A 13,644-nucleotide genomic window follows, 5' to 3' on the forward strand; every position below is an offset into this window, starting at 1 on the left:
ACTAACAAACTTCAAGAAAACATACACTATCCAAGTTTTAATAGTATATCAGTGTAAGGGGTCCAAATGAGAACTCAGGCTATTAATAAAGTTCTAAGTTCTAAGATCTAAGTTCTAAGTTCTAAGTTCTAAACTTCTAAGAGATACACGGATCTCAGAACTACAAACACACCTCCTTTTGAATAAAGCACTCCAACCCTTGAAGTGCTGAAATTAATTGTATGAACATGTTTTCTGAAATCCACACACTACCCACTGGCACGTGATAAAAATGCGTGTGCATTTGAGAATTTGGTAATGCATTTAAGAAGTGCTTCCCTAATATTGTTAAAATTTTGTTATCTGTGAATTTGACCTAGGTTTTGAAATAAAGACCTTAGTTTCCTTATCAGTTTTCAGTGGAAAAAAAAGAATCTTCAAACTTGAGGATAAGCAGAATTACAGAACCTGTAATTGCAAGGCCCGTCTGGATGCCTACCTGGGCAGCCTGCTCTAGGGAACCTATATTGCTATTAATTCATTGCCCAGTTCCTTAAAAAGTTTTCAAAATATATTTTCAAACATAACATTTTAAAATTGTATTATCCAGCTATTTAACAACAAAAAAAAACATAGTATTTTGTTTGTGTTTCTGCACATGACAAGATTCTGAGTAGTCTACTAGACCAAATTCACTGTAGTCTAAATAATTTTATGACTTGATGGCCCATCTACGAGGGAGGAGTAAAATATGCTGAAGTATTCCACTTCGGATTTATCAATAAGGACAAAAAAACAAACAAGCAAAGAATTCTGTGTTCAGAAGCAGCTGTAAATGAATGGAATTCCTGTGTACAACAGTTAGATGGCATATGCTACAACTTTGAGTAATTATGACAAAATACAAACTGTTCTCTGTTCTTAGCTGCAAGAGGCAGGTTTTGGACACACCTGTATACAATTACCACAAAAATTTCATACGTTCTTCCAACATACAAAGTTAAGATGATAAGCATTGTAATCATTAGTCTAACTGTGGGAGTATGTTTTTGTGTGATTTTCAGTTTTACTTGGATAGGTAAGAGAAACAACATCTAGGCTTTGCCATACATTTACTGGCTGGTACAGAATGATTCAGAAAATACAGATTTAAATTTATTTCACTGTCATAAGGCACATTCTATGGTATGTCGTGGAAATAAAATCATTTTCAAAAAAAGTTTATGTTACTTCTTAAATAATTAAATGCCTCAGTTTTCCATTAACAGCTTAAACCACATGGAAAACCCACAAGGCATGAGAGGCTTAATTATTATACTGCATCCAAGTGCCTAGCTCTCACAGCAAAGACTATCCTCTGAAACATCGTCAGCACCTGCTTGTTGGTTGCGAGTCATCAAGCTACAAAGCAATGAAAAAAAATTTCCAATATGGCAATTACACCATAATTTTTTCACAATTTCTATTTATGCTTTGTGCCCACTTCAGCTGCTTCACTGCTTCCAAACTGTGGAATCAATTCTCCAATATAAGCCTAAACTCCGCAGTCTCAAAGTATGATAATACAGATATCATGAAAACGTGAGATAAGTATAAATCCATGCTGGGCATTGACCACTGCAGAGCTGTTCTCCAAGTCTGCACACAGCCTATGAAGCATAAGCCTGGCCAAGATACCAAAGAACTTGCCTCTGTTCTGAAAAAAATAAAATAAAATTCCCCCATGAAGTCTAGATCCTGCTCAGGAAAATCCTGATTAGACCTGCCTACTGCTCTGACCTCTCCCACAGGAATCACGGTATCAACAATGGTTTATGAAAGCAGCAATTTTGGGAAGCTGAACTTGAGTCCAACTTGTTGCCAGGGAGCTAGAGAGTAATCTGTACACCTCGATCACAGTCCAGTACTGAGAGCCAGAGGGCCAAATTGAAGAGCTGCTGAACTGGACTGTAATCCTTCCTTTAAAGCTATGCACACAGAGAAAGGGGCTTTACACCAAGAACAAGGAAATTATGTGACAGGACGTTCAAGAACCGTAACACAAGAACATCTGAAGAAAACAGCAGAAACATACATAATAATAGTAATAATAAAAAGTATTTCCTGAAAATAAGCAACCTGAGCTTCTCCCAAGAGTTCAATGTTTATTTTTTTCTCCCTAAGGACAAATGATTGCTTACAGACAACAAGACAGGAACCATTTGCTGTTCAGAAAAAAGGCAATGCATCTATACCAAGAACTTAAGAGCACTTTGCCATAAAATTCAGACATTTCCAGAGCAGTATTTGACTCCATTGTGTTTTGGCATACAAGTACCCAAGACCTCTCTTAGATACTTCTACTATACTACTGGGGAGAGCCAATTCTTCTATTACCGTTGTTTTATTAAATACTATTCTTACAAAAACCTGAGAAGTGAAATGCCATTTAAAATCCTGAATTTAAATCCTGAAAATTAATTTAAATTTAAATTTTTTAGATTTAAATTTTTTTTAGATTTAAATTTTTAGATTTAAATCCTGAAAATTTCTACTATTATAAAGTTCTCCTCATTTATCTCAGTACACAGCATTCATGACAGCGTAACTCCATAGGAGAAAGTAATAAATGTGTTTGTGTCAATATTTGAAAGTGTGAACCACTAAAAATGATTATGTCCTGGAAGAACAGTATAAAAACCCAGAAAAAGGCCAAAACAGAAACATTTTAGTCTTAAGTATGCAGAAAGGTAAAATAAATAAATAAATAAACAAACAAACATACCTTTAAGTCCATATATGCACATAATAAAAAAGAACACGTAAACTGCTTGTAAGAACAGCTATGACTCTCTAATAATTGGTTTTGTAGTGATTGTTAGAGGCATAAAAACATACAAGTTTCAGTTGTGTATTACCACACACTGTTAACCTTGTCATGTACAGTAACACAGACAAAACCAGGACTTCCAATTAAATGCTCACTTTAAGAAAGCTGAGTTACTATCAAGAGGAAGATTCATGTGATAAGCATTGATCAGTACAGGACTACTTCAAAGAACGTGTTGCTGTAAGTTATTTTCAACAAAACACCATATATGCTCAATACAGTATTAAAATAAGAATAATTTTAGAACAGATAAAAGGTTCTGTGCTATACGTACCCTTTTCTGCCTTACTAACACTGATTTAGGTAACATTTTTTTTCCAGATTATTAGCTTGAACATAACCTACTATCAAACAGTGTTTGTTAAAGCTACGGGCATTTCTTATATATAGAAGCAAGCCATGAATTACATTAGCTTTCTGATTTTCTTTTTCCCTGATAGCATTACAAAAAAGAAGAAAAAAACAAAAATACTGAATACATTCCACAAAAATAGAAAGCAACGAATTAATTGTGGAATGTGCTCAGAGTTTAAACAACTATAAACAAAATCACCCTAAATAGATCAGTACTACAAATTTTAATATAAAATGCAACGAAAAAAGGATTCTTATTAGCTGTTGTCTCATCTAGTAAGCAGATATATACCTCAGCAACTTGGAACAATGTTTAAAATAGCTCATCTTACATTGTTTAGATTGAATCCCACTATAACTACATTGTTTATATTAAATCCCACAATACAGTGAAGTATTGCAACTTTCAAGTGAGCTGTGCACAGGACTATGTTTTCTAATGCCCACAAAGAACTAAAAAAAATGTATGGTTTATGCAATTTATTTTAATTCTTTTAAACTAGTGCAACTTTAGTTACAGGAAAAGATCCCAAAATAAGAGACAAAGGGAAGACAGATGTCTAGATATATTCTTGTGATGTAGTTCCTCACATGAGTTTCTGTATGTTTTAACTTGTCACCAAGAAAACGCCAGAATCTCTTCTAACTACAAGTATAGGACTGCACAGTTTACTACTCACGAAGTAATAAATAAATAAATATCTACAGCATCCCAACGAGTCATGTCTAAAAACAATTTGACCTTTTTTCCCCTTGTGTATTTTGTTTTTCTAATGCAATTTACCACATTTCTCAATGATGCTACAATGACTGAACATTACTGTGAAGTTTACCAACTTTGGGGCTTTCGAACAAAACTCTATTTCCAAATATAATTTGCATGGTCTTTTAAATATTTTATAGACTACATCTGCAATATTACCAGATGAAACGAAAAGAAAGCGAGTTGGTTCTCAATTATTTACCCGATTGTAGAATGGATGCTGAGGTCCTGTCATACCACTATAGTAACTGCTATGAGGCTGGGGTGATAAAACTCCGCTGTTGAAAGGTCCGTTGAACGAGGTTGTAGAAGAACAAGCTGATGAAGGCTGACTGAACAGAGATGTTGCTCTGGCAGGTGCCTCATGTAGAGGCAATGTGGGATAAGGAAGTCCTCCTATATTCATTTGATCCCTTGCAGCACGAACATCTGAAAAAGGAATGAGATTTAGCTTGAAATACTTGAAAAAGTTCTGATTTGTTTGCGAATTGTGTCCAGGTCTCGTCCCCCTGCTACAGTAGAGATGTAGACAATCCAGAAGGAGCCTGAGGCCAAGGGGCTACCAAGATGATGAAAGGACTGGAGTACTTCTCCTTTGAGGAGAGGCTGAGAGCTGGGACTGCTCTGCCCAGAGAAGAGGAAGCTCAGGGGGGATCTTATCTGTATCTATCAATCCCTGAAGGGAGCATGCAAAGAGGTCAGAGCCAGACTTTCACTGGAGCCCAGTGCCGGGACAAGAGGCAATGGTCACAAACTGAAACACAGGACGTTCTGTTTAAACACCAGGAAATGCTTCTTTACTATGCAGGCGATAGAGCACTGGCACGGAAACCATACCTGAATTCAGATCCCATTTCGGATACTGTCATACCAAGAATTCATAAGTCCTGTTTTAAAGATCTAGTTTTCTCCAAAACTTTGGCATCTCTAAACAGGTGGACACATTAGGATGCCCTAGCCTTACTCCAGACCTAACAGCAATCCCTAAGCAGTGCCATACTGTAGGTCACAGCAGTTCACTCCAGCAGCAAGTAGTCGCTGAGCAGCGCATTTTTGCGTACCAGCACTTACCTGAATCTGATTTCATTTCTGAGACTACAAGCTAGTTAACAGTAACTTGTGAAAAAGATAGTGTACAACTAATGATACTTGCTCTAGGAGCAGTTTAAATATCATTCTAACACAGACTCAAAAATGACTGGTAAGTACCCACTGCACAGGTGTCTAGTAAGGGAATACATCAAATGGACACATCCCATTTTGTTTCCCTGGCTTCAGTTCTAAAGGATCTGACAGTACTCAAAATTGTTAATGATGACCTGCAAGTAAACTTGCATTTCTACTAATATTGTGTAATACAAAAACAGCATGTGCTGTTTTTCCATGACTGCTAAAGCTATCTTTGACTACCACTAGCACCTTGCCCCCTTTAAAGAGATGCTTTGGTCTTGTATGATTTGGCCTTTACAGAATATCTATAGAGTGAAACTGAACAACTTAGTTCTGAAGTCAAGGTCAGATGACAGGAAGGTCTGATTTGACGAACAACTCAGTATTCTCTGTAATATGCAAAGCAGTTCCACCTAAAATAAAAAGAAATGATGAAACTGTCACTTTCCATTTATTTGAAAGCATACTCACCTGCAATGATTTCTCGTAGCTTGGGGTCTAAGTTGACAGTACATGGCAAAAATGTTCTTACATCACGTGCTACAAGAACAGGTGTTCGGGAAGATAAAAATACTTCAAAGTTCCTTATATCTCCATCAATTTCAAGCAGAGGTTCAACATCTTTAGTCGTTGGGATATTCTTTGAAATTCTGGTTGAAAAAATATAGATAAGTAATAAACAAACCACATTAGAGTCTGACTTTCATAGTGAAATGCTATAGAAAAAGACTGTTCAGTACAGTTGCATCTGTTCTCCTGTTTGCTGGAAAATGAAAACAATCCATAAAAACCTGCACTGTCTTCAGAAAGAACAGTTTAACGTTTTCTATTATGAACAAAAAAAAAAAAAATCAAATTTTTAAGTAGTCTGATCTAACTGCAAGGTTCAGAGAAATCTCAGAGAAGCCATACAGAAGACTAAAATCAAATCAGGAATTTATAGAGCAGTAAAATCAAATCCAAAGTAAGGGCAAGTTAGCATGTGTCAGCATTAACCTCAAACATTTATTCAAACTAATAAATAAATTAGGAATTCCACAGTTAAAATTCTAACTTTTAAACTAGTATCTCTTTCAACAGGAAGGGTCAGGCGTCTTAGACATTAATCAGAACCCAACAGTGAATGATTTCATAGTAGAAGAGAGGAAAAGAGAGTACCTGCTTTTGAATTATTCACCTTCTTAAAAAGGCAAGAAGTCACATGTATACAATAACAGAGGAGAACAACAAAATAGTCAGATGTGATCAATATGATGGGCTGTTGATGCATTACAACTACTGTCAAGGAATGGGGGTGGGGTTGTGGTTTTTTTTTTTTTTTTGTAAGCACTAATATAAAGGACAGTTTTATGGAGAAGCAAGGATAGGTTTTTATTTTTTCTTTCTTTTTAGGCAAACATAACACAACAATTCTGAACGAAGTCTATCATCAGCTGAATTACCTTATTTCACATTTTGTTAGCTTTTTAAGAACAATGATCTTCTTTTATCTTTATTTTAGATCCCATATAAAGGGTACTACTTTATGTACCATGGGATTACTCCAGAAATAACAATGGCAGATTTACACAGAATATTTAGTATTAAGAGAAATAAAGGAACTGAGGATCAGTAGTAGATGTTTGAAGTAAGTACAACTCTTCTACATTAAAAATGTATTTTAACCATGTGCTAATCCCTCACTCTAATCTTTTAGCATAGTGCAAGACTGTACTAAAAGTAAAATTAACACATTCCTGTCAATTTTACTAGGTATTAAAGAAACCACCTAGTGCGAATGGACTATGTACCATACATGGTCCTACAAATAACTTTATTCATGATGAGATTACATACTTCTACATTGGAGAAGTAACCAAGTATAAAAGCAGGTGTAGTCTATTCTAACAAAGGTCCTGATCCTGCAAATCATTATGAGCTGCACTTCAGATAGCACTGAAATTATTCACATTCAATGTATGTAAGGCTTCAAGGGCTCCAGCCCTAGGAGAACAGAAGGTGAAGTTTCTGTAGAAAGAGAAACTTGAGACTCAGAAGTAGGTTACAATTTCAAAGAATAGGAACAGTTCATCCTCCATTAGCATTTTAAAAAAGAGATAAATATCTAACAGGAGTTAAATGATCTTCACAGCAATGAATGAATGGTCAAAAGACAAAAATTTAAGAACATGGGCAGTATCAAGGTAAAACTTGTATACTCATATTCTGAGAACTGTTTTACATTAATATTTAGCTGCTACCTTAGGATTTTCCATTTTGCCTTATATCAAAATTATAATTAAACTGTAAATATAAATGTTATAAATTGAACAACATACATCTTAAAAACTGGAACATTAACACGCATTCCAGTTATTCATATTTACTTTGAGTACTCTAGGCAAGAATTCTCATTTTGCCAGTTTTAAACTAAGTCAGTTTTTAAGGCAGGGACCGAAGAGTTAAAGAGTGGCCTAGTTCAACACTTAAATCCAGAAAATAGAATGCCGAAAAAGAATGTGACACAGATTTAAATAAAACACACAGCTGATGAATCACATGAAACAAATTAGCTGAATTTTAATGCCAGCTCTACTTAAGGCTGAATGTGAACAGTGTTCTGACTATGATGAACAAAGCCACTGTTCAGAAGCCAATAGCCCACTGCTGGTGTACAGATTGAAGTCTCTATTCTAACCCCCTGAGCTCAACGACTTAAGCTATGTCTTTGCAAGAAATATTTATGTAAATGATAATCTTTTGGCAAAAAGCCACCAAAATCATATGTGCCTGCACTTCTCAGATGAAGAAAAAAAAAAGGCTAGCAGGTGAAGAACTTTAAGGGTTGCTTTTGCTAGAATATAAGCACACAGATCTAAAACTTAAGCACTATGAACACCTTATTCTCCTTTTGGGGATAGATTTTCCTGAAGCAGAACAATAACTCTTAAAATCAGAAACATCAAAAGAACTATCAGTGTTGCTGAGTGTCTGCTTCCGTGAGAAACTACTTGAAATTACAAGGAATAGGAGTAAAACAGAACATCACATTGACAGAAGTAAAATTTAACACCTCATTCCATTATGCCTCACATGATCTTTCCATAGGTAGTTAAAATCAAAAACTTTTCAGTATGGATTAAGTTATACTCCAATAACAATGGGTTATTTCTTGATTTTTTTTTCCTCAAATAAAATGATTTATTATAAATATACATAGATAAATCATCTTCCATTCAAAAGACTGTGAATTTGCTCTGTTTACTAGTTCTGGTTCATCTTACATTTCCATGACTGACTTGGAAGATCACCACATGGTCCAACAGCACCGAATGTTACCAGCACAAGCTACAGGAAGATGCTAGGCTGCCAGGCTGTACATGACACAGCCTCCCTTTCACCATCTGCTGCTGGAGGTGGTTGCCACCCCAGGATGTGACCCTGCACCACCAAGCCAGCTGGTGGTCAAAAGGCAGAAGGATTGAGCAGCCTGAGTCATGGAATCATAGAATCATTAAGGTTGGAAAAGAACTCCAAGATCATCTGGTCCAACTGTTCCTATACTCCCAATGGGACCCACTAAACCATGTCCCTAAGCACCATGTGCAGCCTTTCCTTGGACACCCCCAGGGACAGTGACTCCACCACCTCCCTGGGCAACCCATCCCAAGGCCTGACTGCTCCTTCTGAGCAGAAATGTCTCCCCATTTCCAACCTGAATCTCCTCTGGCACAACTTGAGGCCATTCCCTCTAGTCCTATCACTGGTTACCTGTGAGCAGAGGCCGACCCCCAGCTCCCCACACCTTCCTTTCAGGTAGCTGCAGAGAGCAACAAGATCTGCCCTGAGCCTCCTCTTCTCCAGACCAAACACCCCCAGCTGCTCCTCACAGGACTTGTGTTCCCAGCCCCTCACCACCTTTGTAGCCCTTCTCTGAACACATTCCAGGGCCTCAATGCCCTCCTTGTACTTGCTGATGCTGAAGGCCGTGCTGTGCCCACATTCCCTGTTCATCTGGCTGTGCCAAGCCCCCGGGTATGCCAACAGGCTCCATCCATCACCTCTTCTCCCCCTGCCAGGGGTTTCACTGCCTGAGCTCCAGGCCAGCTCGGATACAGTGCAACTGGGTAAGCTGGGACCTGGCTGCTGCAATTAAAGCTGTGAGAAGCCTCACTGGGTGCTACCCCTGCCTGGCTCAAGAGCTGCCTTCAAGTTCAAGCCTCTGACTTTGGTCCTCACCGGAGCAACGTCTATTTATCTTGGTCATCTTGACCTTGACTCACTGAGTTCTTCCTGGCTTGATCTAATACATACCTTGTGGCTACAGACCTGCCTGGTGATCACTGGACTGTTGCTGTCCCTGGTTCACAGTAAGGGAACACACACTTTTCCTCCTGTGTGGGTACCACAAGACTGCACCCCTTGCCTGTGAGGACAACATCCTGCCTGAAGGTGAATACAAAGGCATCCTACAAGTTCCTCTTCACACACCTGAACATTTTTTCCTCAGCTTTTTACGGCAGCAAGTAACCAGGCAAATAAGAGTCATTTAACTTTTGCACTCCATAAAAAGCAATGCACCTAATTAATTAAAAATATTAAGCGGCAGAGAAACAGAAGGCACAAGCAAGAAGGCATGTCATGTTTTATTTATTATGTGCCTTTTAAGTTTTTCTCTCAATACAGTTTAAGACAAAGCTTAAAACAATGAAATCATTTCTCTTTCAAAACGACAGACATTTTTTCCCCTATAGGTCTGATGCTAAGAATAAACCTTGAAGATTTGGACCACTCTGGAATGCAAGATAAAAATTTTATGGTTAACAACCTGATAATTAGATATCTGATCTCTTAACATCTAATAAACTGATACTACAAATATAATGCTTTGCTCTGAAGAAGTTATTTATCCTATTCCTCTCAGATCTGCTCAGAAAAGCGATGGTATCTGCAGTCACAGGGGTGTAATTCTTCTGGACTAAAAGCTCTCACATAAAACACTCCATAACATCTACAGTACTAACATTGTATTAAGAATAGAGCTGAAAGTATTTTTTTTTCTAACTGCAACAGATAGTTTGGACGTTGAAAGAGAACATTTGTTCACATACACACTTGTGTAAGAACAGGAATAAAAAAAAAAGTCATCATGCACTCAACACTAAAAGGGAATCAATGCTTTATTTTAATAAAGGCAGAAAAGCTTTAAGTTCAACACAGCTATCGAGACAAAAATTATAAACCCCTCAGTGCATATTAAGTAGTACAGAGACTTCACTGAACAGATGCAATAGCTATTTAAAAACTCCTATTACCATAGGTATTCAGGAAAGCTTTCTTTGCAAAACTAAGTAACCCATCCAAGTAACAGCAGATGAAGCACCTCTTCTAAGCGCTCTGGTTTTGATCGCTTGAGAAAGAAAAAGCATTTTGATCCTTACAAGGCTGATATTTATTGATCTACTAATCTGCCATACTCAATATCATGCTCCACCACTGAGCCATATTACAAAGGTCTGATTTTAATTCAACTTTCCACAATATTTCCTACATCAGAACTCTTTAAAGTGTTAATACAGCTACAAAAGCCTGAATTCATTCACAACTTCACAGTGCTTATTTGAATTAAAGACAAAAGATTTTTTAAAAATAAATATATTTATTACGCATAAAAGCAGCAAAATGGAATAGCAAAGAAGAATTCAAGACTGCTCAAAACTGCTCTATAAAAAAAAAAAAAAAAAGCAGTTACGTCTCACTGAGAAGTCCCACCAGATCATTCACACGAGTGAAATATGAGGATACTGTTTTCAGCATTTGCTCCTAAGAAAATCAGTTACACAGCTACTTTATGGCTTTATGTGGGGCTTCTTTCTTTCAAGACCTTCACCTGTAGGACTTCAGCATTTCAGCAAATATTTGTGGGTCCTACAGGATTAGAAATTGCCATGGGTCATCCTAGCCTCCAGCACAGGATTCTTCTCTGGGGCTACATCATAGCATACAGTTTAACTTCAGAATTGGGCAAAAGAACATTCAGTCCTCTTCCAGAAGCCCAGAGCAAACACCTCGCTCACAGAAGCACAAGTTCCACTTCTCCAAGAAAGGAGGAGACCAACCCATCAATCTGTTCCAAATGCCATCCAAAATTGGAAGACAAAAAGGTACAATCACTATGCTACATGAACTTCAATAGGTTAGTAATGTTCAAGTTAACTAGGACCAAAGACATTTTACTTCCTTCATGCAGCCTTTGGATTACCTGAGCTGTACCAGGTATTGTCCTTCTGAAGCAGCTTCCTATCACAGAACTGACCTACTGATAAGGGCCACTAGCTGTGTATAGCTAAAGGATGCATTTACAGCTTACCATCTTACCCCACAATGCTTTCCCATACTACTGAGTTTTTGAATAAATATTCTCACTTTGACAAGTATGTTCAGCAGGCACAAAGCAATATTATTTCCAATTTTATTTCCCAACTTCGACTCCCCCCAAAGTATACAAGCGTCATGAACTGACTTAAACCATTTATTGTGTTGCTAAAATTAAGGCTTCTGTGTCCTGCCCTAAACTAATATCACTCAGTAGAGTTTACAGGGATTGGAAATACACATAAGTCTTGTTTATTTTGTTGAGAGATATGTCATTACTGCACACTAGAACTATTCTGTAAGCATTTAAAGAATTATTTGGAAATTAATTCAGAATAATAAGCAAAAATACAGGCTGGGTGTAGAATGGACAGCAGCCCTGAGGAGAAGGACCTGGGCATGTTGGTTGATGAGAAGCTCAACATAAGCTGGCAATGTGCCCTTGCAGCCCAGAAAGCCAGCTGTACCCTGAGCTGCATCAAAAAAAAAGCCTGGCCAGCAGGTTAAGGAAGATGTTTCTCCCCCTCTACTCTGCTGTCATGAGACCCCACCTGGAGTACTGCTTTCAGCTCTTGGTCCTCAGCACGAGAAGGATATGGGCATATCACAGTGAGTCCAGATGAGGATCACGAGGATGATCAGGGTGCTGGCTAGAGCACCTCTCCTGTGAAGCCAGGCTGAGGGAGTTGGGGTTGTTCAGCCTGGAGAAGAGAAGGCTCCAGGGAGACCTTACAGTGGTCTTCCACTACCTAAATGGAGCTACAGGAAAGCTGGAGAGGGACTCTTTGCCACGGAGTGGAGTGATAGGACAAGGAGTAATAGGGCTTTGGGCAACTTGGTCAAGTGGAAAGTGTTCCTCCCTATGGCAGAGGTGGAATTAGATGATCTTTAAGGTCCTTTACAACTCAAACCACTCTATGATTCTATTACAAAAGGTATCCTATTCTATTATAAAAGGTAAAAGAGCTTTGGAGAACTCCCTGTCTTGTTCTGATCAGCTTTTCCTCCACTCCTTTTCTCTCCCTATCATCTTTTCATCTGAACGCCCTGCTTACTTGTCATGCCTTCTGGTACTCTTTACTTCTGTTATGTCATGCCTCACACAGGTCTGTTTAGGATACAGCCTGGGAAATGATGATCTAGTACTCAGCTGGAATGCTGTCTATTAATATTGAGACCACACTATTAGCATAATGAGAAACATAACTATGTGCCCTACATAATAAGTATGGGACAATACAAGGAAACTAAGAAAAAAATCAAAATGCAGGTTAAATATTTAGAAGTAACGCCACGCTGTGAGGTCTACAAGAATAAAGAATTGTCTCCTTAAAAGAAGCGATTTATTTAAATCTGGCCTGGGCAAAAGATTATTGCCCAGAACATTAAGGGCAGAGCGATGAACGTGGCACCTTTGGTTTCTATAATCACTGAAGAGCTACACTTCTGAAATTAATACATCAATAGATTTTAAAGAAGTTGCAAATCCCTCAAAAGTTAATTTTGCCCTTTTTATTAAAGGTATTTAAACAGTGTCAAAACTGGAATTAACATAATAACCTTCTAGAAAAGTTACATTTCAAGTGATCTTGCTCATTTTTAATTGCTAGAAATTTGCAGAAAACATCTAGCATACTTTTTAGAAGAATAATTTAGTAGATACTTGTCTAAAGCGCTGTAATGGAAAAGTAGACAGATAATGCTTATCTTCAGTTTTTATTTTACTCCGTTTCTTACTTATGTATATTAACAAAAAAACTCAAATGATTTAGACAAAAGCTTTTAGCTCAACACATAATTGCAACAAAATTACAATAATTGTACCAATTAAAATAATCCTGAATGAACAGTTTGTCATCTTAATGTTCCAATGGTTTACAGAAGGATCTACTTAATTAGCTGAAATTGCTTTCCAATGTTAGTATCAAATGTCATTTGTTAAAAGTTGAACGATTTCGAAAATAATTTAACAAAGCAATTTTACAAAACACCAAGAACCAACATTTTCTTTTCAGCTGAATAAAGCAAGCAGATGTGTCATCAAATTGCTATAAAAATAAATGAGCCTTTATATGTGGAAAAATAAATTTTACTACTAGTGCTACTGAATACTATTTTCTTTTTTTTTTTGGTTTTGTTTTTAATGATATGAAAT

General features: G+C 37.3%; 1 protein-coding gene across 7 annotated transcripts in view; it reads right to left on the reverse strand.

Annotated features, from left to right (window-relative positions):
- The window catches only part of KIDINS220 (kinase D interacting substrate 220), a 72,228-nt gene that overhangs the window by 15,994 nt on the left and 42,590 nt on the right, over positions 1-13,644 (reverse strand). For all 7 annotated transcript variants that reach the window (XM_072036421.1, XM_038176167.2, XM_038176170.2 and 4 more), the window contains 2 exons: positions 5,607-5,785; positions 4,168-4,394 (listed from right to left, as the gene is read on the reverse strand). In XM_072036421.1, coding sequence (XP_071892522.1) covers positions 4,168-4,394; positions 5,607-5,785 — 406 coding nt within the window. The remainder of the gene's footprint in view (positions 1-4,167; positions 4,395-5,606; positions 5,786-13,644) is intronic.

Source organism: Anas platyrhynchos, chromosome 3 (assembly GCF_047663525.1).
Source record: "Anas platyrhynchos isolate ZD024472 breed Pekin duck chromosome 3, IASCAAS_PekinDuck_T2T, whole genome shotgun sequence".
Classification (NCBI taxonomy): Eukaryota; Metazoa; Chordata; class Aves; order Anseriformes; family Anatidae; genus Anas; species Anas platyrhynchos.